This window comes from Carcharodon carcharias, chromosome 8 (assembly GCF_017639515.1).
Source record: "Carcharodon carcharias isolate sCarCar2 chromosome 8, sCarCar2.pri, whole genome shotgun sequence".
NCBI lineage: Eukaryota > Metazoa > Chordata > Chondrichthyes > Lamniformes > Lamnidae > Carcharodon > Carcharodon carcharias.
This window is the reverse complement of record NC_054474.1, coordinates 36065610-36090230: the sequence shown is the minus strand read 5'-3', so window position 1 is coordinate 36090230 and position 24621 is coordinate 36065610. Positions and strand designations below refer to the sequence as shown.

Genomic DNA, 24621 nt, shown 5'->3' with positions numbered 1-24621 from the left:
CTGGAGGAACAGCACCTCATCTTCCGATTAGGCACTTTACAGTCTTCCGGACTTAATATTGAGTTCAACCATTTCAGATTATGAACTCTCTCCTCCATCCCCACTCCCTTTCCAATCCCCTTTTTCCAATAATTTAGAATTTTTTTACAACTATATTTTTTTTCTTTTCCCTCGATCTATTGTTTCATCTCCACCTTTTAGCCCATTTCGATCCCTTCTCTGCACTCCATCTGCACTAGGGCCATCTGCCACTAGCTTGCTTCCCTTAATGTCCCCATTAGCACATCCTTTAGATAATATCACCACCGTCAACACCCCTTTGTCCTTTTGTCTATGACATCTTTGGCAGTCTCTACTTGGCCTCCACCTATCCCTGGCCCCCTATCGAGCTCTCCTGTCCCACCCTCCTCTACCAGCTTATATTTCATCTCATTTCTATATGTCTTAGTTCTGATGAAGGGTCATTTGGACTCGAAATGTCAACCGTATCCCTCTCCACAGACGCTGTCAGACCTGCTGAGTTTTTCCAGGTATTTTTGTTTTTGTTATACATTAGGCTTACTTTCTTTGTTAGGAATATTAACAAGTTTTGAAAGAAATGTTGCAGGAAATCCAGACAGCACCTCATTCCTGCTATAATGTACAATGTCCATTGTTTTCAACTAAATCTGCTACAACTTGTGATATTAAAACCTACAAATCAGGAGATCATAAGTTTACTGCCAAATCTGTGTGGTGTTAATTAATCTGAAACACTGGTGGGAATGCTGCCATTAACCTCAGTGGCCCTTATGGGGTTGCCAACCCTCCAAGAATGTTCTGCAGTCTTCAAGAAATAAATATTAAACTCCTAGTCACTGCTGCAAGCAACATGGAATAAAAAGTAATTGGGACATTACTTTTTCATATTCTTTGAACAGTTTCCTCTATTAATTATAAAACAAAAATTAAATCTGTACAGTGCCTTTCAAGACCTCAAGAGATTTAAAACTGTTCTACAGTCAATGAAGTAGAGTCACTGTTTTTTAAATTGATGTAGGAATGCAGCAGCCAGTTTTCATGCAGCATGGTGACAATCACCAGATAATCACTCAAGTCTCCAGGATGTGATTTGAACTCACACCCTCCTGACGATCAGAGATGAGAGCACTAGAACCTGAACCATAGCTGATACAATAGGCCTGAATTTCCACGGAGTGGCAATCAGACTTGGATTGCCACTCTGCTCCTACTTCCTTTATCATGGAATCTTGTCAATCCCGTATCGTCCAACCTTTTGAATTAGGCCGAGCAAGAACTGTGCAGTCCAAAGCACTCCTGAAGCCTTCAGGCAACACCGGCTGCTGTAAGTCAGATCGGTTTAAAGGTCATGCCACTTTTAAGCTAGGGAGAAGGTATGTTTGTCAGGTAAGTGGTTAGAATTTGGGGTGGGGGTGGGGGCGGTGGTCAGCCAGTTGGGGGTGGGGTGTTTGGCCAGTCGGCGGGTTTGGGGGTTCAGCCAGTTTTGGGGGGGAGCGGTTGTGGGTGTGTGGGTGGGTATTTTGTCCAATTAGGCAGAGAGGGTGGGTGTCAACGGGGTCGGCCATTCAGCAGTGGTGGGACGGTCAGGCACTCTGGTGGGGCGGGGGGTGTAGGCCAGTTGAGGGGTGGGTGGGTGGTTGATCAGTCGGGAGATGGGGGAGCATCAGCCACTCGGGAGGGGAAGGGCTGATTGGAGGGGTGGCTGGAGATCTGCTAGTCTCCAGGGGGTGGGGGTGGTGTTGGGCACTGGACACTCGGTGGGGGCGTGGGGGGGGGGGTGCCAGTGGGTGGGCAGGTGTTGGGCACTCCGAGGGCAGTGGGGGGGTGGGGGGGGGGGGGCGGGGGGGTTTGCACAATTGGTCAGTCAAGGGTCGGGGGAGTATCAGCATGTCGGGGGTGGGAGATTATGCAGTCGATAAGGGATCGGGTAGTTTGGGGTTTGGTCAGATTGGACCGGGCCCTCGGGTGGCTGGGAGGGGGCGGCATGTAGCCGGGAGTTGGGGGAAGTCCTGTTGTGGGGGAGTGTCCCATGATAGGGGAGTACTCGGGGGTAAGGGGAGTACACTGAAGATTTAGAGGTGTGGAAGGAATCCCTTAGGGGGGTTGGTGTGCATCTATACAATAGTTACCCAGAAGCTAGAAGTGGTTTTAATTCTTCTAACTTTTTCTGGATAACCATAGATGTAACACAGTTGGAGCCATCCGCAATTTTCAGATGGTTCCCAGTGCGAGGAAGTTTGCACCTCCCAGGCAATTGCTGTGCAACCCTTACCTGGGAATGACTGCGTGGTGGGCAGGGTAGGGGTGGGGGTGGGGGTACTGCTCCCCAGCGTATCTTTTGAAGTATTCCCCAGATGCAGTTCGCTGGAGCTTGGAAGTTACGGTCCAATGATAAAAACATTGGAGGTGGGGATAACAGGATGCAGTGATTGGAAGCAGAAGGAGTCATGATGAAACTTCCGGGAATACGTCCAACCACAATTGGCACCCCGGTGATCCCTGGAAGGTTGGGGTCCGGGGGTAGTGTGCATGAAAAGCCAAGGTTCTCCAGAGATCTCTGCTGAAAAGTGCAGGTGTGGAATTCAAATGAGACTCAATAGCCAAATATTCCATTACCACTCACTGTCTTGGCCAATTAGCTCTAAAACTAGGGATGGCATGAAATACAATAGTACTCTAACAGGAGTTACATTGAAATGGTTCTCATACAGGCTGATCTCTTATATAAGATCCAACTTCTTAGTTTTAGATCTTCTTTCACCCTGCTCCGGACCACCACCATTCCTGGTGCCACTGCTCCTGAACATTGTAATAGCTAGCACAGTAGAGCTCTGTGAAATTCTCTCTCCAAATGCCTCCAGCTTTCTGTCTATCTCCCTCTATTTAAAATGGACATCTTCAACCAGGCTTTTGGTCAGCTCTTCCAACTCTCTCACAAAGGATATATATTTGCTTCTTTTCTCCCCTATGAAGCACCTTGGGACATTAAAAGCATTCTACAATTGTAAGTTGTTGTTCGCAGCAAAAAATGTGAAAAAAGACTGAATCAAGGGGTTGGGTTTTCTCAGGATTGTCAGGACCCCGACAACTTGTTCAATTCTGGATCAGGAAACTGGAAGTGGCCGTGGAGGGTTGTCACTCCCAATCTCCCCAGAGGAATCCAATTAACAAGCTACCTCCAGAGGTCCCGTCCAATTAAGGATGGTGGGCTGTCCAGCGAGGTGGGAGGCCCAATCAAAGGGCTGCTGCAATGATTGGCCAGCACCCCCACCGGAAGTGGTGGGCGCTGCTAAGACAGGTTGGGGACTGTGAGGGCAGCTCAAAATTAAGGTGTCCTCGCTGGGCAACAGAGAAGGGCTGCACTGAAGATCCCCGAAACTGATAGGTACATGACATAGTGGAAAGACGTTCACTTGATCGGACGCATCCTCAATTGTAACTTTTCACCTATGCGGCCCTGCCATTGGGGCACTGAGCCTCTGGAGAAATCATCACAGATTTCCAGCCTGTCACCAGAGGCTGCCTCTAATGAACTGGTGGCCTTGCGTGCGGAGGGGGGAGCGTGCTTTACCAGTGTGACTGTCTTGGCAATTCTGCAAAATCATCCCAAATTGGGGCCTAAACCACTTCTATTGGCTATCAATCTTTATGGAGTGGGCAGCAGATCCTTTTACCAGCCTGAAACTGGAAAAGCTTACTGGTGGCAGAAATGTATTAGGTGCTGTCCTGACATTGAACCCTCCCAATTTTCCCAGCACCCCTTCCCCCTCTGCCTCCATTCCCATTTTCACGGGCAAGAAAAATCCAGCCAATAAAGACTGTACAGACGCACCTCTTCATTTTCTGCATCTGGCCAATGGTTTCAGGGAGGGGAATATTGATTGTTTCAGGTAGAAACAAGACCAGAAATGCTGAAAATATCGTCAAGCTCCCCATCAGAATGTAAGGCAGAAACTCATGATAAAAGCCTGTGAAAATATAGAGCATAAGTTATCTGTTAGGAGAAGACCAGCACATCAACATAGAGTCATATTCAATATATATAACACAGGTCTTGTGTTCAACAGCTGCCCTTAATGGGTTATATACATTTATATATACATATTTTAGGTTATTAAATATTAATGCATACTTAGTATTTGAGTTCAGTTTACTGCATACAGGAAGAACCAGGAATATCCTACTGGTTAAATTTAGAAGATACCCCTCTGTACTGCATCACCATGATATTTCTATGGAAGGAGTCAGTACAGGCAGTCAATGCTACATAACCACAGGAGATACAAACATACGAACATATGAATTAGGAGCAGGAGTAGGCAACTCGGCCCCTTCAGCCTTCTCTGCTATTCAGAAGATCATGGCTGACCTGACTGTAACCTCAACCCCACATTCTTGCCTACCTCTGATAACCTTACACACCCTTGTTAATCAAGATTCTATCTAGATCATCTTAAAAATATTTAAAGACTCTGCTTCCACCTCTTTTTGAGAAAGAGAGTTACAAAGACTTATTATCCTCTGAGAGAAAATAATTCTCTTCATCCCTGTCTCAAATGAGAAGCCCCTTATTTTTAAACAGTGACCCCTAGTTCTAGATTCTCCCACAAGAGGAAACATCTCTCCACATCCCTCAGGGTCTTAAAGGTTTCAATCAGGTTATCTTGTAGTCTTCTAAATTCCAGGGTAACTTGCCCAACCTTTCCTCATAAGACAAACTGCCTATTCCTGGTATTAGTCTAGTAAACATTCTCTGAACTGCTTCTAACACATTTACATTTTTCCTTAGATAAGATGACCTACACTGTACACCATACTCCAGGTGTGATCTCACCAGTGCCCTGTACAACTGAAGCATAACCCCCCCGTACTTTCGTATTCAATTCCCTTCACAATAAATGATAACATTCTCTTAGCTTTCCTAATTACCTGCCGAACCTGCATACTAGCCTTTTGCGATTCATGCACTAGGACATTCAGATACCTCTGATTCTCAGAGGTCTGCAATCTCTCACCATTTAGATAATAAGCTTCCTTTTTATTCTTCCTGCCAAAATGAATGATTTCACATTTGCCCATATTATACTCCATTTGCCAGATCATTGCCCATTTACTTAACCTGTCTGTCACTTTGCAGCCTCCTTATGTCCTCTTCACTATTTACCTTTCTACCTATCTTTGTTTAGCAACCACACCTTTGGTCCCTTCATCCAAGTCATTTATATAAATTGTAAAAAGTTGAGGCCCCAGCACTGATCCCTGTGGCACATCACTCATTACATCCTGCCAACCAGAAAAAGACCCATTTATACCTTATCACATCACCCCACAGAGCCACACATCCATTTCGCACCATTCTACTGTTCCTAACCCAGCTTCTGAGATCAAAGGTTATGACTTTTGAATGAAAAGTGAAGGAATTGCTGCTGTATTTCTGGTATCTGATGCAATTTGCACAATGGAATTCTTTCAGATACCAGGGTGAAGCTAAATTTTGAATTAATAACTAACCTTTTTATATTTTTGCAAAATAAAAGGGGTGGTTGAACGGAAATGAACAAACCCCTCAGTAGACCTGAGGAGGAAGATCTACAATTGCTGGGTGGACACACCAGGGAGGAGGTGGGAGATGGAAAAGCTGAAAGAGAGCCATCAGGTTTAGGTGGGTAATGAGATGGCTGACCTCCAGCGCAGATATTCTCCACTTAAAGTTCTAATAGCAGGTTTTCATTTTAGCACAATTTGTAAATAACACAACTTACCTGAATAGTGCTGCCTCCATTTTTGTTTTAGTGCAGTTATTTCACATTTGCCAAGAAGTGTGCTGTAATTGCACATGCTCTATTTCTTAAACCTGCTGCTACTTCGTTCGCCATCTCTCTCAACCCTCCCCACTCTGTTCCGCTAGCTGCTTCCCTCTCCTGGCCTTCTCGCTTATTGCTTTCCTCTCCTTCCAATTCACCGTTCCTCTCTTTTGACCCTCCCACTCACTATTTCTCTCTCTCAACCATCCCACTTGCTGCTTGCCTCTCTCAACCCTCATCTCACTGCTTCCCTTTCCCAATTCTCCTGCTTACCACTTCCCTCTCCCAACACTGCTGGTTGCTGCCTTGCTTGCTGTCCCTCGCTTGAACCCTCACTATGAAAGAGTGCTCAGGAGAGGGGTGGCAAGAGTGAAGGAGCAAGAGCGTGAGAGAGAGAAGTGGCAAGCAGGCAGGAGAGGGAATTGCTGATAGGGAGGGAGTGAGCAAGTCGGGAGGGGACTTCAGGAAAGTGGTGAGTGGGAGGGTCAGGAGAAGGAAGAGTTGGAGGCAGGGAGAGGGAAGCGGTGAATGTCAAGGAGAGAAAAGTGGGAGTGGAGGGAAAGGGGAGTGCGAGTGAGAAGGTTATGAAAGAGAAGTGGAGAGCAGAAGGGTAGGGAGAGGGAAGCGGTGAGCAGGAGAGAGTGAACAGGTTGAGAAACGGGTCAAAAGAGGGAAATGGAGAGCAGGGGGCCAGGAGAGGGAAGCAGCGAGTGGGAGGGAGAGGGAAGCAGCAAGTGGAAGGCAGGAAATGGTGAGTGGGAGGTAGGTTACTAAGAGTAAATTGACAATTTTTAAACCTGTTAGGTTCAAGGTAACCTATAGGTTTTTAATGTGAAAATTACAGGTGAGGGACATAACTCACCTTTATTGCATGGTTTCTTACAGGAAAGTGGTTTTCATTTAGCACGTTTTCATTTAACAAACCATTTTTTGGAACACATTAGGAGCGCTAAATGAGGGATAACTGTATTGTGAATGGCTCCAGTCTTCAAATATTCTGAGTAATTAAAATGACTCTGTTTATTGCTTAGTCACTTCTTCAAAATCAAGAGGTGGAATGTTCCAGCCCCCCCGCCTGCAGCGGGTTTAATGGCAGAGCTGGTCATAATGCGGTAGGAGTCAAAAAGTCAGTTTCTTGCCAGCATAAAATGGTGGGAACGTGTGCTCCTGCCCATCATGGTGGGTCCTCATTCGCACCAGAGGCCGGTGTGAAACTGTTTTGCATCTGTTAATAGGATGCAGGTGAAGGCCCGACCGGAATCGTACTCCCCTCCTCAATCATTTGCGCCATCCGTGGGCTTTGACACTGGCCCAGAACATGTCTACCAACGTGGTGTGCAAATGTCTGTAAGAAGGCATATGGTAACTTGTGGAGATCGGAAGGGAAGATGGAGTCCTCCAGGATCCGGACCCCAGAATATCATGTTCAGTAATGGGTAGGTGGAGCATCTATGACATGGGTCTTCTAACTTCAGGTCCTTCCAGGAGATGGATCTTCTCCTTCAACAGTGGGTTAGTTGATATCTGGGCACCTTCTAAATATGGCACCTGGATATGATGGTGGGGCACAAGCTATCCAGCCCACACCGCCGCGCAAAACACCGAAAAACCCCTGACTGCGTTATGAATTAGGCCAGTGTCGCACAATACAGCGCAAATTCCCACTGGCATCCTTAGACTCAGACAGCTGGATAAAGAACAATGGATGGTGAGTGAGAGATTTGTGGCTCTGAGGAAGGGTGGGCTGGTCAGGTTTTGTGTACATATTTATTGCTTCATTCTCTCTTTATTTAAACCATGTGCACATGAATAGTTTGGATTTGGGAATAGTCTATTAGCATCAGGGTAATGCAAGAAACTTCATTTCTATTATACCTTCATACAGAAGTTAAACTCATCTTACCAAGATGAAAAATGTAAGGTGAGATGATGCTGCCCAGCCTGGAGGCCATCGAGCTCACTCCAACACCCATGTTTCTTACCACAGTTGGGTACAGCTCAGCTGTGTAGACATAAACTATGGAGAAGGCAGTTGTGGCCCCAAATTTTCCAATCATCACCAGCACAGTGGAAAGTGCTAAAAGATCTAGAAAATATATAGGTAGCAGTAAATTTAGTGGAAGATGCACCTGTTTACAAGAGCATGTCTGTATAATCCTGTCACACATTCAACACATGGGCTGACTTTCCAAATACATGCTTTGGGCACAAATCCATGACAGCTAGGAGTATATATTGGGAATTTATGATGCTGCTTCCCATCCACAAAAATGAACGGATGAAAATGTATGAATCCACAATACCCCAATAAATGTTCCTAATGTATGAGATTCTACACTGATGTGCAAAGATATAATAACATAAATTAAAGTTTTAATTTGAGGCATTAGGGACTGGCAACAAATACAGGTCATTGGAGACAGGAGTGATGGGCAAGAGAGCATTGTTGTGGGTTAGTATATGAGCAACAATTTTTTGAATTACTTAAATTTACTGAGCGTAGAGGACGAGAGGCTGGTTAGGATAACAGTGGAGTAATCATGCCTGGATGAGGGCTTCAATGACAACAAATTGGTTACCCCTTTTCCTATATTAAGAGTGACTGCATTTCAAAAGTATTTCATTGGCTGTCCAGCCCTTTGAAATTCCTGGTGGTCATGAAAAGAGTTATATAAATGCAAGGCTTCCTTTTTTATTATGTATTTTTCAAATCTGGATGGTGTGACTTGGAGCGTAACTTGCAGGCGATGATGTTCCCATGCTTTTTCTAGGAATTCACGGGTTTGTAAGATGCTGTTGAGGGAGCCTCGGCAAGTTGCTGCAGTGTAACTTGTAGATGGCACACAATTCTGCCACTGTGTGCTGGTGGTGGAGGAAGTACATGTTTAAGGTGGTGAGTGGGTGCTAATCAAATGTGTTGCTTTGTCAGGATGGTGTGGAGCTTTATGAGTTGGAACTACACTTATCCAGGCAACTGGGGAGTATTCCATCATCCTCCTGACATGTGTCTTGCAGATGGTGGAAAGACTAATGGGAGTCAGAGTTGAGATACTCACCACAGAATTCCTAGTCTTTGATCTGTTCTAGCAGCCTCAGTATTTATGTATCTTTTCTAGTTAATTTTCTGCTCTGTGGAAATCTCCTTGCAAATGTTAAGGTGTGCAAATGGGATTTCTCCTAGAGTACTTTAGCTTCAGAAAGGGAAAGGATATGCTGTGTCAAAAGTATCTATGGTTGCCAATGCTGATTGAAAGGAGATCAAAGCTAACTGTTCAGAAAAATGTACAGGAAAGCTAGAAAATGAAAGGAAGTTACAGGAGAACTTTGCTGACACTTGAAGGCGGTTATAAACAAAGGTGATTTTTTTCCAAAAAAAACATATACATGTTTAGTTGTGCCTTAATGTGACAATACAAATCATTTTGGCCAACATACCTCTGATTGAGCAAGGAAAGGTGTTGGAGGACGATAGCATCGTCAAAAGCTACATAGAGATTGACAAGGATGAGGAAGGATCACATACAATAGTCATTCACAGTGAATGTTGGTCATAACTTTAGTGAGGATAGTTTTAGCACCATGCCAAGTTGAAAATCTGATTGGCAGAATTTAAACATAGAATTGCAGGAGAGATCTGCATTGAATGGGGAGGCCATAACAAATTGAAGGATTTGGGGAGGATAAGTTGAGAACTGAATTGAAGTTTGATTGTGGGTAATTTGAGGAAGGGGCTAATGATGGTGGTTTTGAAGGGATGAGAAACAGTACTTAGTAAGCAGGACCCACTTACAGTGCAGCTATCATGGGGGCCTGGAAACAAAGTTGCATTGTCAAGATTTTAGTGGCTGTGTGTGAATTCATGACAGGTCAGAGTTCACATCAGCGGAATTTCACCTGTTGCATTGTACATTTTATGGCAGTGCCTGTACTTAAGCATTGACACTCTGAAACTCAATGGAAACCACAGCACATTGTATATGGGGTTTAATTCTCTCAAGGTAACCGATGTTGCATCTATTTTCTTGTGTGAGTGAGCAGTAAGGGTGGGCGATGGCAAGATGGGGGTTACAGATGCACCTGTAAATATAGACTGGACAGGTTTAATGCACACCTTAATGTATGTCATATGCTAAGATTGTGTTGGCTTCAGTTGTGGTATTTAATCTAAAATTAGAGTAAATTTCAGCTGTACCACATTATGGTTCTTGAGCAAAATATAACGTTTTGGGCCAAACCTTCCAAGAAGTGGCAATTACCATTGGATTGCCATTCCATTCCTATTTACTTACCTTGCACCAGAGTTCCACATCTTTTACCCAGGCTTCTAACCCGGGCTTCCTCAGAAATGTGGAGCATAGAATCCTCCTTCGTAGTGCAGGATCATCGGGAGATTCCAAGCTACACCCCCATTTTCCAGCATTGGCTCCCATATTCCAGTAAATTTAAATGTCCCAAAAACACTTTAGAAACTATAGAGAGGAGGTATGTGTTTAAGGAAGTGGATGAGAGGGTAAGGTGGATTGAGTGGGGATAGTCAGGGGTGTGGGGTTGGTGGTGGGTAATCAGGGAGGTTGTGGGGGTAGTCAGGTGATCGGAGGGATGGTTGGGTCAGGGCGGGTGGTGGGGGCTAGTTAAGGAGATATGGTAGTAGGGGTGCCAGGGGATAGTCATGTCCAGAGTTGGGGGTGGGGTGGGGGAGGTGGGGGGAGACATAGTTGGGGGACTGGGGGAAGGTCAGGGAGTCCAGTGGGAAGTTGGGGGCTCAGTAGTAGAGTTAAACTTATAACTTTCTCTGGATAACTATTCTGGTAAGTAAGTTAGAACTATCCAAAGTCTCCAACTTTAACACAGAGATTCAGAGGGTTCCAGATGCAGGGGAATTGCCCTTCAGAAGTCCAAACTTCTAAGGCAATTCTGAGTAGCCAGTGCATGGGGACTTCTGAGGGGTTCCTCCTGGTGCATCTGGTTGTGGGGGGCTGGGGTTACCTCTGGCATACAACCACCCAGACATTGGAAGTTCTGGGCCTATGTGTAATTTTGTATAACAAGGGGCAAAAAGCTGTTTTGACAATTCAGGCTCTTCTGCCAATGCTGATGTTAAACAAAATATGAGATATACAAGACTGGCTTTGGCTCAGTGAACCACCAATTTTCCCTCCCTCACTGTTCTCCTCACAGCACCTCATCTTTACAACACAACTAATATCAGTGAAGTTGTGATGGATTTTCATAGTTTGAGGAATAGTGTGCCAAAATGCTAAAATTTCTTAAGGGCTACAATACATGTACATTTCAATTGATCATGAAATGCTGCTTAAAAATGTTTAACAATAGATAGGTTATGATAATGTTTAGCTGCATCGTAAAAGATTACTTGAAGGTATGGGCTGAATGAAGAAAAGGACAATGCCACCGAGAAACAGTGAGCCTGAAAGGCTGAACTTTCGGGAAAACCTCTGGAGAAAAAGCCAAGCTGCTATGTAGGCCGGAACTTCGATGGCACCAGCGAAGAAACAGTTCAAATAGTCATCACCGTGGAGATTAGGAGTGTTCAGAGACAGGCCAAAGTATTGAGCTGTTAGAATCATCCTGTAACAGAAAGGGAAAAATCGTCTTGTAAATCAATTTTTAAAATATTTCTCCACAACCCTGCCTTTTATATTTTGGCTTTTGTTATGATTTTCTTTCTCACTGATTTGTGCTCCCTGTTCTACCTATCATTTCCCACTGGGCAGGCATCTCATCTGCTAGCCATACTCAGTCAATGTCAAACACTAGAAAGTGAACAGGGACATTCACTGCAGGTAACCAATATTCTAAATTTGTAGCCCCTTCTAACAGCAGCAACTTCATTGGAAAATGTTTGGAAAATCAAATGCTGTACACCCTACCATTCCAAATTTTATCCTTCCATTGGCCCAAGGAGTACCACAGCATATCAGCTCCCAATTATCCATCAGTGAGTTCCCTTCTTTCCTATCCTTAGTTGATAGAGCTTTTATTTTTATTTTTAATTAAGTTTATTGAAGTATATCCATTGGTTCACACTCCTATACAATTGGATTTCAGCCTAATCCTTTTATTTGGATGCCCAAGCCTGGATGTTGTCCAGGTCGTGTTGCGTATGGACAATGGCTGCTTCGGTGGTGATTTTTTTAACCACATTCCATTTGGTACAGGGACACCATTCCTGATACTAGCTTTTGATTCCAGATTTTTAAACAATTGCTTGCAAATCCCCAGCTAAAATAGTGGGTTCTGAATTCATATCTCTGGATCAAAATTCCAGGTCTCTGGATCAGTAAGTAATAAAGCAATGATGCAACCAGACCCTACATATCTATGATATAACGTCGCTGTTGTTGGAAGTTCAGAAAGGAAGACTGTCTAAAGGTGGTTTAAATAGCTAGCACAGGTTAACTTCCTGTAAAGGAGAGATATTCAGATCTGCAGAGAAAGACCATACCAGTTATTCAGTAAAACCTCTAATGCAGTGCTTCAATTATTTTTCCCACTCTGACCCCATTTTAATGCTTCACACTTGTTGCAACTGCAGAGTGAAAATTAAGAGGGAAGGAAAGAGTTGCTGGGGTGGGTGTGAGGGTGATGGGGACGGTAAGAGTTGAAACGACAGGGTTACAGGCAAAAAAAATCTCCGAAACCTATCATTTTGCAGGCTCTGTTGCTGGCAGCAATCAGGTCTCAACACTCCTTTCATTCGGACACACCCACTAACAAAAAAATTGCACGCGTGTAAAAGCACGCATCAATACCAGGGTGTCAAATCTGTGTCTCTGCTCCACGGCTGCCATTGCTGTCTCAGAGTTCACCACCCGAATTGCTTATTCTGTGACTCCACTGAGGGTCATGACCCATAGTTTGGACTCTTTAGAATTCCAAGAAACTCAAACATATTTGATAAGCAAGTCTGAGGATGTTTTTTTCGCTCAGATGAAATTCAACACAGTAAGGCGTGAGGTAATATATTATGGTAGGAAGAGTTAGTGCTGTAATTTGTCTTTAGGAGTTAGCAGCAAGTCATCAATAGAAGGCAAGTGTGTCATGTGAACCAGACTCAGCTTCACTTTGGTCTGTGAGCAGAACACAGCAGACACAGCCCTGCTGCTAATGTCTTCAAGCTTTCTATCCATGTATGTATGTTCTCATGTGTCTAGTTTAAATAAATGAACCCACAACATGTAAACCTGATCCCTTATGAGTGATTGGTGCCATAATATCAATAAAAAAACACAGCATGGCATTCAGCAGTAGTCAAATAGTGTAGCAGCAAGATTGAGTAGAGGTACAACATGCTGAACAGCCTTAGATCGTGTTATATGGCATGAAATGAACCTCGATGTTTTGGTCAGACTACAATGAAGCTGAAATGTCAGAGTGTTGAAATCCCAGCGTGGTGACTGCACAGAAAAGCTTTGAAGACGCAGGCCAAGAGGATGGTTGAATAAAGAGCTGGTTAGCATATGTATCCCCATAGTGAGACTGCTGCACATAGCTCGTCAGTTCCATGAGTGGGACAGTGCATCAAGAGGATCAGCACCGGGTTAGCTCAATCGGGAAAGGCGAGTGACAAGGGTGTGAGCCAGATAAGCAGTGAGCGAGGGAGAGTCATACAAAAACAAGAAAACTAGCATAAAATCGGGTCAGAGAAGGTTGCAATTATAATGGGGGGGCTTCGGGAATTGCTGAACAATAAACTGAAAATAACAAGGATGAACATCAAAGGATATTGTCAGAATGTCCACAACATTCCCCAGTTTGAATTGGGATGCGGCTGACCTACTGTCCCAATTCAAAATGTTTAAACAGCGTACAGAGCTATGGTTTCTTGATTCAGTTGTGTCTGAACCAGACAAGCAAGCCAGAAAAATGGCACACACTTTTTCAAAACAGGCAATTTGTAGGTATTTAACACGGTTAAAGAATCTAATAGACTGTGATTTTGTGGGCCTCTATGAATTTTGTGAGGAGCACAGGGCATCAGCGACTCGGCAGGCTTTAAACGGTGGGAACAGGGTGGCAGCTGAGGTCACAGCTACAATCAACAGCCATGGAGTCAAGTATTTTGCCTTCATAGGAAGTTTGGTGCAGCACAGTCACAGTATTTAGCGCAGAGCAGAGATTGTTGGAAAGCCATTGACCTGGATTAAGTCCCCATCATGCCGTTGAATCCCTAAAAGATGGATCACTTGAAAGTGGTTGACAGTGGGGTCAGGTGGGGAGGGCCATGTTGCAGCAGCAACTTGCAGGGTGGCCTATTCAGACTGTCAGTGCCCAGTGCCATGAGCATCATTCTTTCTGGAGGAGAACCTGAGAGGGATGAAGGTGTGGGCACACAGATCTAGACAACTGCAACCTCATGGCCACCTGCAGAAGTAGCTTCAGGGTGGGAAAGTGGCAGAAGGCTGCAGAGGGGGCTGCGAGTAGATGCCGGCACAGAGAAGGAGGTCTCCTGTAGCATAGGTATACAGGCAAAAGATGAGCCACCTGCAAGTGTTGGAGAGGCAGTGTCACCATACTGCACCTCTCCCTGAAGCCATGAACACCTTTCTCCCATGCTGGCTGCATTGGTGGCCACCCGAGGCCAGTGGCCACTAATTTCACCTTAGCCCCATGTTTCTATACATCCAGCTCATTTTGGGATCCACCATATGTGTGGCATCTTCTGATCCATTATACATCACTGCACCAAAATGGTGACTGATGGCCTCTTCAGGAGAGTCTGCCAAAACATACATTACCAAATTGATGCAAACAGGCAAGCTGAAAGCTAGAAGATTGGGGGCCGCTGGATTTTCCCCAGTTGCAAAGTCTCACAGACTGCAAACATGTCATCATCAAGGCTCCCTCGAACCTGCAAGGGGCCTTCATTAATAGGAAGGGGTTTCATTGCACCAGTGGATCTTGTAGGTGTGTGAACGGTGGGCAGCTACAATGCATGATACTTTTGTATTCTCAGGTGCCTGAGCTTTTCACAGTCCCCACTTCTGCAAGCTTTCAAGAGTGGGTTCTTGTTGACAAGGGATTAAACAAATAGCTGTTGATGCCAATGAGAAACCCTAGGGCATAGGCAGAGGAGTGAAACAATGTGAGCCATGTGGTGACACGAGCCACTATTGAGCAGACCATAGGTCTCCTAAAGATGAGGCTTCAGGTACCTGAATCATTATGGTATGGTAATGCGATATGGCCCAGTGAGGGTCTTCCAGATAATGTTGTTCTATTGTACTTTACATAACCAGGCTCTGCAAAGGGGGGAGGCCCTGCTAATGAGAAATTAATGTATCATGAGGCGTCTTCAAATGAGGATGATGACAAGGAAGCTGATAACCAGTCACATTATCCTGATATATTTGAGGGACTGAATGGAGGACACCAAGATATATGCACAAGGGGGGCATGTAATGCTCTTACACACATTCAATCAGGTGACGCTTTCCACTGCAGCCACCCAACCAAATAAAGGTCCACATTCCACCTACACTGTTTCCATTTACGCCTGCTCTAAACCCACATCCTCTTGCCCACTGCCACCTGGTGCATCTGCAATGTACAAAAGATGATCACATCTGCCAGGGTCATCATGACAACCCCACCTCCACGACCAGTCCTTGAGAGCCCCATGCCAATCCTGCAGTGCCAAAGGACCAGCGCCAATGAAAGGGCTCTTGCAGAAACCAAATAAGATCACCATTATAAACATAAGCAACTACAAACAGAGAAGCTTAACTATCAAATCAATTGTGATGCCCAAGTACATCCAGTGTGTTTTTTTAATTCTTTCACAAGAGCTCCTTTGTGGTGCTCCCCCTTCACTGCCAGCTTTAGTGGAGGCAGACTTTTAACTTTGCTACCACATGGTCTGGGGTCACAGTGGCAGCCATCCTCCAGCTTTCTGAGGCCCAGAGGGCCCTGACATTCTGAGGGGCACCGCAGATACAAAGGCCCCATCTGTCATCGTTTCAGCTTTGGGTACTGGTGTCATAGGGGCTGAGGAGCCACTGCCTAAAGCAGGGTGCCCTGAGAGCAGTGTGCAGATGTGGAAAGCAGCTCCTTCTCATTGTTGCTGACCCAAGAAGGATGAGGAACTGGGGAGACTCCAGATGCCTCATCCCTCTCGCCTTGTCACTGCTCACCTGAGTTCAGCAACAAGGCAATGGAATGCACATGGCACTCATCTCTAGCATCCACTGATGCTTTCATTGAAATCCATCTGCAACAACTTTGTCCATTTACTTAATCTATCGATATCCCTTTGCAATATTATATTGCTAAGAACACCATCTATCCTTATGTCATTAGCAAATTTGTATGTTCAACTTTCTAACTCATCATCTAAGTCATTAAAAGACATGGTAAGTAGGTCAGACGCCAACACAGATCTTTGCTGGGTGCCATTAGTCACATCCTACTGATTAAAGTGCCTACCCACTTTCCCTATTCTCGGTCTGCTGCCTCTTAGTCAATTTCCTAACCAGATCTTACCTGGTCATGTGACAAAGGAGTTATGAGCCGTGTCTACAGGGTGTCTCTGAGCAGCAAGACTCTGATTCTCCATGGTGACTTGAAGATGTGGTAACTGCTGACTTTTACAGTTGAAGGCATTGTGGCTGCTGCCAGGGAAGCAGTCAATAATTTGCCTTCAAATCCATGAGTTTTAACTTTAGCTAAGTATCACTTTCGATGGACTTTATCAAATGCTTTCTGGAAGTCCATGTAAATAACATCCATTGCTGTTACCTTGCTCACTACTTCAGTCACCTCTTTAAAAAATTCAATCTGGTTCATCGGATATGACCACTCTTTGCAAATCTATTCTAGCTGTTCCTAACCAGCTGAAAATTTTCAAGGTAAAAATGCCAGGAGAAGGAACTTCACTGTTTTCTCTCTAACAAGAGAGAAGGAGGATGAGAGAGCACATGTCTTTGCCAGGGTAGCAGGATTTCTAATGGTACAGGGAACCATCAACTGCATGTACATGGCTCTGCACATCCCTTATGTAAACAAGGAGAGGAACTATAAAGGATTCCTTTCCATTAATGTGCAGTCGGTGTGCAACCACACCCACATTATCACGGTAGTGAGTGACCACTCCTCTGGCAGCAGTCACAATGCCTTCAACTGTAAAAGTCAGCTGTGGCCAACATGTTGAAGCCACCATGAAGAATTAGAGACTTGCTGCTCGGAGATAAGGGATGCCCCTGTGGACATGGTGCATGACAATCCTCCGTCACCTGACCATCCAAGGACAATGGGCCTACAATGAGAGCCATGCTGTAATCAGCAACATCGTGGAGTAAACGATCAGCATTTTCAAACAACAGCCCTGCTGCCTGGACGACTCACAGGATGTCCTATAATACTTGTGCGTCCAAATTTGTCATGGCCTTCTGAATCTTCCACAACTTTGGGATTTAGCCTGTCCTTGCAACCAGGCATCTGGAGGCCATCTCCAGAGGTGGATAAGGAGGAAATGGAGAAGGCGCAGAAAGGGGAGGTGGATGAAGAAGAGAATGAGAGGCAAGAAGGAGGGATATGGAGCCTCTTCACCCCAGAAAGGCTGTCTGTAAGCTCTTGCTGAGACTCTGGTTCCCTTAGAATCACCATTGCTCCACTATTCCCCATCTTCCCATCCATGTGCAATGTTCAATCACACCTTTGTACATCACCCTAGTGTCTTCTTGTAGATGCCTTGCCTAGTGCTCCTAAGCAGTGCTACCCCAGTGGCTGCTGAGTTTCACTGGGGGAGAGTGCAGGTGCCTTGCAGAGCTCCCTTGAGCAGCTCTGGGCTCTGGCATTTTCTGAAGCAGAGTCATACAGAAACAAAACGTTAACTCTGTTTCTCTCTCCACAAATGCTGCCAGATCTGCTGGGTTTTTCCAGCATTTTCTGTTTTAATTTCAGACTTCCAGCATCTGCAGTATTTTGCTTTTATCTGGGCTTTGAGGGCCTGGCTCTGACTGCACCACCTCAGCATGGGTGGCAGAAGTCTGGCCTGGCTGGCTGACAGGCAATAGCAAGGGCATTGGCAGAGAGGCAGTGGTGCGAACACAAATTCTGTCATCAGATACTCCCTGAAGCGACACCTAAGCAATCTTTATAATCTGTTCAAAGACTGATTCATCGACTCATACGTCTACAGCACAGTAGGAGGCCATTTGGCCCATCATGTCCACATCAGTCAGCAATCATCTGACTACACTAATCTCATCATCTCATCTTCCAGCACTTGGCCCATAGCCCTGGAGGCTGTGGCAATGAAAGTGAATATCTAAATACATCTTAAATGTTACGAGAGTTTCTGACTCAACCACCCTTTCAGGCAGTAAGTTCCTGACTCCCACCACCCTCTGGGGAAAAAATTTCTCCTCAACTCCCCTCTTAGCCTTCTACCTCTTACCTTAAATCTATGCCCCCTGGTTATTGTCCTCTCTACTAATGGAAAAAGTGCCTTCCTATCCACCCTATCTAAGCCTTTCATAATAATATTCGCCTCTATTAGGTCCCCTCTCAAACTTCATTGCTCCAAGGAAGACGACCTCAGCTTATCCAATCTTTCCTCAAAGCTCAGAACCTCCAGCCCAGGCAGCATCCTGGTAAATCTCCTCTGCACCCTCTCCAGTGCAATTACATCCTTCCTATAATGTGGTGACCAGAACTGCACACAGTACTCCAGTTGTGGCCTAACCAGCGTTTTATGCAGTTCCAGCAAAATCTTCCTGCTCACGTATTCTATGCCTCGGTGCATAAAGACAAGTATCCCATATGCCTTCTCAACCACCTTATCTACCTGCCCTGCTGCCTTCAGGGATTTATGGATAAGCACACCAAGGTCCCTCTGATCTTCAGTACTTTCCAGGGTCCTACCATTCATAGTGTAATCCCTTGCTTTGTTAGCCCTCCCCAAGTGCATTACCTCATGCTTTTTCATTTGAATTCCATTTGAAACTGCTCTGCCCACCTGACCAGTCCATTGATATCCTCCTGCAGTTTACGGCTATCCTCCTCACTATTTGCCACCCTACCAATTTTTGTGTCATCTGCGAAGTTCTTGATCATACCCCCTACATTTAAATCCAGATTATTTATGTACACCACAAAGGGCCCCAGCACCAAATCCTGCAGAACCCCACTGCTAACAGACTTCCAGTCACAGAAACATTCCTCCACCATCACCCTCTGCTTCCTGCCTCTCAGCCAATTTTGGATCCAACATGCCACTTTGCCTTGGATCTCATGTGATTGCTGGACTATTGTGAGAGCTGAAATGCCTGGTTGAGCACTGAGATCCATAATCATTATGGCAGAAATTTGAGATTGTATGGTAGAAAACATGGATCTCATGATCTCAATCTGAGCTTCCACTGCAACAATAAGACATTGGGCTGGATATACTGCAGCCCATCATGGTGGGAAACATGGTGGCTGGGCTCAGTTAATCATCGAAGAGGCCTTCACCAGATTCTTGGCAGAAGCTAAATCTACACTGATTAAGCTGGAGGTTGGAAGGGGCTGAGGAGGAATTCTCAGACAGCAGCAGCAGTATGTCAATTAGGCTCATTAATGAGCCAACTGACACCCATTATCCCTCAGCCCACTGCAATTTAATGGTGACTCAGGGATTTAATGGGGGCCACATGACTCAGAAGGCTGCCCAGCACACCCTATATTGTGGCCTCATAGGAAGGGCCCCCTCACTCACAACCACTCTGTGCCTAATCGAGGGACCAAGCATCAGGAAAGGATGAAAGCTACCCCCTGCCCTTGCCCTAGACTCCTTGCCCGTTCTCTCCCATGACCTCTGCCCTGTGACCTCTATACTACCATCACTTTTCTGTGGTCTGGGGTCCCACCATGATCCTGAGCCTCTGGTTGATGCATTGCTACCGGCAGCCACCACTCCCACTAGCACTGGTGGCATGAGGAGCTGCTGGCCTCAGATTGGCCAATAGCTCTCAGCAGGCGGGACTTCTGCCAACAGGAACCTTAATCTAGGGGAAGGCCTGACAATTGCCACTTAAGTGCCAGAATGACACTTGTTTCCATCAGGCCTCCCCCACGGAACTGATGAGGGCTCCCTGATGGGTGAGACCCTCGTAGGCCTGACAGAATCCTGGCTAGTGAGTTCTGCCTGTATTGCAGGGGAAGGTGAGACATCAGCCACATCACTGCACCAGCAATGGGTCCACAAATGCTGTTATGGAGCTGGTCACTAGTTTCATGCTGCAACAAATGAACTCCATGCTCTGTATAATGCTCCTTGATCTTTCAATAAGATCAGCTCTCACTCTTCTAAACTCCAATGATAGGCTCAACCTTTTCATCCTTCCTCATAAGACAACCCCTCCATCCCCAGAATCAACCTTTTCTGAACTGCCTCCAGTGCAACTACATTCCTCCTTAAGTAAGAAGATCAAAACTGTACACAGTGCTCAAAGTGTGGTTTCACTAATGCCCTGTACAGTTGTAGCACGACTTCCCTACTTTTATACTCCAACTCCTTTGAGTAAAGACCAACATTCCATTTGCCTTGCTAATTATTTGCTGTACCTGCATGCTAACTTTTAGTGATTAATGTATAAGGATACCCAAGATCCCTCTGCACTGCAGCACTCTGCTGTCTCTCTCCATTTAAATAATATTCTGCTTTTCTGTTCTTCCTGCCAAGATGGACAATCTCACATTTGCCAAAGTATACTCCATCTGCTCAGTCATTTAACATATCTATATCCCTTTGAGACTCTTGTGTATGCCTCACTTTCCTATCTATCTTGGTATTGCCAGTAAATGTGGCTACAGTACACTTGGTCCCTTCATCCAATTTATTCATATAGATTATAAATAATTGAGGCCCCAGCACTGATCCCTGGGGTACACCACTCCAGTTTGCACCCTGAAAATGACCCATTTATCCCGACTCTCTGTTTCCAAACTCTCTATCCATGTTGATATATTGTCCATAGACCATGAGTTCTTGTGCAGTAACCTTTTTATGGCCTTTTGGAACTTCAAATGCAATACATCAACTGGTTCCCTGTTATCCACCTTGCTTATTGAATCCAAAAGAACTCAAATGAATTTATCAAACTGAATTTCCCTTTCATAAATCCATGTTGACTCTGCTTGATTGTACTATGATTTTCTAAATATCCTGCTACTCATTCTTCAGTAATGGATTCCAGCATTTTCCCAATGACAGAGGTGGCGTAACTGTATCTAACTATAGTTTCCTGCTTTCCATCTCCCTTCTTTTTTGAATAGCAAATCCTGACTGTTCACTACCCTCTAAACTACATGTTGTGCCAGTATCAGAGCTACTGGTTGTAAATGTCAGACCAAGTGACATTGCTTCTTTCTCAAATGTCAATAGCAACTCTTGCCTTTCCTCATAATGCTGCATTGGTTGTTCAGGGAGTAATTCAAAAACAGAAACTCAGAAAGAAAGGGTCAGGTTGAGTGAAGGCAGGTGGAGTGGAAAGCAAAAGGTCCATGGTCACATGGTCTGAGGCTTGCAATTCATGCCAGCTAGCTGGATGAAGGTGAGATGGGATTTGAGAAGGGACATAAGGCAGAAACATATCTTTTTGCTGAATTCTCTCAGTAGCATCAGATGAAAGGACCTCTGTAACATCCAGCCCCATGATGTCAAACACAGACTTCTCCAGTGAGTTTTGGTATTGAAGGCATGCCTATCCCGCTTCGGTTCTTCTGCCACCTAATGGGAAACCTTGACTGGCAAGAGAGAGCAAAGAGTGTCAGTGAGTGTCTTGCAATGTGTCTGAATGGCTCCAGGTAATTGGAAGCAGCAAGAAACAGGTGTGAGACTGGTGCTAATGGGAGGTGTACAAGGGTGAGGAAGAGCATTTGAATGTTTGGCTTGAGTCCTGAGTTCTGGCAATTGCTGTTGGTTGAGTGATGGGGTGTGGTGCATTGATTAGCTTTAGAGGTTAGTGGAGTGATGGATCGATTATGTCCTTTGAGACCTCACCACCTGAGGTCAATGAACTTTGTGTAGCACTGCTGCCAGGCCCTTGGTGTGAGACACTAGTAGTTGACTTCCCTGGTCATCTACTCCCATTCCCTTCTGAGGGTGAACCTTGGGGGTCTCAAACATGGACTCTCTACTCCTGTCAACCTCCTGAAGAAAGGCCTCCAAAGCTACATCTGCAAAGCTGGGCACCCTCTCTCTTGGATGCCTCTCCATCTGATGTCCTTCTTCTTATAGCTACTCACATTATAGGCAGTTAGCAGCAGCTTCATTACATTGAGAGCAGCTCCCTTTTATAGAAGACAGGTTGATTTTAAGAGGTGCAGGCTAGCTGGAACATATGCTTGCATGCTGTTAGGTCCTCTGTTGAGCGTACAGTCACACAGCCAGGCAGCTCTGATGCGCAAAGTGCACCCCCGCCCCCACTAAGATAGTACCCCTCTTTCCACCCTCTTAAAAGGTATTTTTAAAGAAAATGTCTGCCCACTGCTGCCAGACTGCCCCCACTAACTGTGTTATAGCATGACCAGTATATTAAGAAGGCTAATTGGCTTGTTAATAAGCTCAGTTGATACTTGATTACTTATTTAAATATGGCGGCTGGTCTGCCCATCTTGGCACCTGTTAACGAGGTGAGCTTGGGGGTGGGCAGGAAAGTGACGGGATTGGCACCATCCCCACTTTACATGCCACCCTGCCAAAAATATGCCTAAAATCTGGCCCACAGATTGCACTTGCTGAAATGCTACAATCATTCAAATGAGAAGACAGCACAGTTTGCCTGCTGCCTGCCTCCACGGACTCAGCATAGGCTGCACGTGAATTGTGGCTCCCATTCCCACAAACAAGAGCAAACCAATTTTTAGACCATGGAATACAAAAGTCAGGTAGTTATGCTGAAAATATATTCAACATTATTCAGCCCCAAATAGAATACTACACCCATGTCTGAGAGCCATACTTTAGGACAGATGTGAAGGCATTGGAGAGGATACAGAAAAGATTTGCTAGTATGTTTCCAGGGATGAGGGATTACAACTAAGTGGATTAAAGTGGATTAGCTGTGGCTTCTCCCTTAGAGCAAGAAGGTTAAGAGGAGTAAAAATAGAAAATGCTGGAAAAACTCAGCAGGCCTAGCAGCATCTCTGGAGAGAGAAACAGAGTTAATGTTTCGAGTCTGTATGACCCTTGTTCAAAGCTCTGAAGAAGGGTCATATGGACTCGAAATGTTAACTCTGTTTCTCTCTCCACAGATGATGCTAGACCTGCTGAGATTGTCCAGCATTTCCTGTTTTTGTTTCAGATTTCTAGCATTCGCAGTATTTTGCTTTTATCTTAAGGCTAAGAGGTGGTTTAGCTGAGGTTTTTAAGATCATGAAGTCTATAGATTGAGCAAGGAAAGAGAAACCATTTTCAGGGGATAGAGATTTGATTAGCAGAAAACACAAATTTAAAGTGATTGGAGAAAGAACCAAAGATGAGAGGAGAAAGACAATTTTATGTAAGGGATGGCTTGAATTTGGAATGCCTGATAGTGGTGGATAGAGATTCAATTGTAGCCTTCAAAATAGAATTGAAGAATAACTTGAAGAAGAAAGTAATTGTAGGGTTATAGGGAAAGAGCAAGGGAGTGAGACTAACTGGATTGTTCTTCAATACAGCCAGTGCAGGCTCAATAGGCTGAATGGTCTCCATCTCTGACATCAAATACTCACCACACTAGAAAGTTTATGAACGTGATGGCTCGGATATTGCGTGTTTTAAACAAGTGAATAATTGAATGGGATTGTTTGCTTTCAGCCTTCATCTCTTCGAGCTGAAAGGAAAACAGAGAGGATTCAGTGTTATCATGGATTATGAGAAAACAACTGTATTACTATTTCTATTAGTTCTTAATAGGTATGGATAATCCAGGAGGATAATTTGAAAACAGTGCACTAAAAACGTTCTTTCCCTTCCCCCACCACCTATAGATAAGAAAAGTGGGGCTCAGTATAAACATTAAAAAAACAATTTTATTCATGCAATGCCATGTCACAATACATGTTACTAGTTCAATCCTTACAGAGGAATACTGCTCACATCATATATTCTCAGTCTCTGCTTGGGTAGGTAAAATGATTTTGTGGATTATAGGTGGGAAATAAAGTTATATATTTTCATTCTTCCAGCAATATCCTTCAGGTCTAAGTGCTGGCAAATAAGTGCACAGGACTTAATATGTTGTGTATCTTATTGAAAAAAATTATTCGGTCATGGGATGTGAGATTCACTGGCTGGGCCAGCATTTATAGCCCATCCCTAATTGCCATGGGGAAGGTGATGGTGAGCTGCCTTCTTTAACCATTGCAGTCCATGTGGTGTAGGTATACCCACAGTGCTGTTAGGTAAAGAGTTCCAGGATTTTGACCCAGCAACAGCGAAGGAATGGCGAAATATTGCCAAGTTAGAATGGTGTGTGGCTTGGAGAAGAACTTGCAGGTGGTGGTATTCCCATGTGACTGCTGCTCTTAGATAGAGGTTGTGGGGTTAGAAGGCGCTGTTGAAGGAGTCTTTGTGAGTTGCTGCAATGCAACTTGTAGATGGTTCACACCATTGCCACTGTGCATCAGTGGTGGACGGATTGAATATCTTAAGATGCTGGATGGGGTGCCAATCAAGTGGGCTGCTTTGTCCTGGATGGTGTCAAGCTTCCTGAGTGTTGTTGGAGCTTCAGTCATCCAGGCAAGTGGGGAGTATTCCATCACATTCCTGTTTTGTGCCTTGTTGATGGTGGACAGGCTTTGGGAG

General features: G+C 44.9%; 1 protein-coding gene across 1 annotated transcript in view; it reads right to left on the bottom strand.

Moving 5' to 3' along the window:
- Positions 1 to 3430: 3430 nt before the first annotated feature.
- LOC121281423 (solute carrier family 22 member 5-like) overlaps positions 3431 to 24621 on the bottom strand; it is a 91056-nt gene continuing 69865 nt past the window's right edge. The window contains exons 6-10 of the mRNA XM_041194368.1: positions 23547 to 23647; positions 11200 to 11414; positions 7729 to 7911; positions 3854 to 3989; positions 3431 to 3614 (exon numbers count right to left, since the gene is read on the bottom strand). Of these exons, the coding sequence (XP_041050302.1) occupies positions 3431 to 3614; positions 3854 to 3989; positions 7729 to 7911; positions 11200 to 11414; positions 23547 to 23647 (819 nt within the window). The remainder of the gene's footprint in view (positions 3615 to 3853; positions 3990 to 7728; positions 7912 to 11199; positions 11415 to 23546; positions 23648 to 24621) is intronic.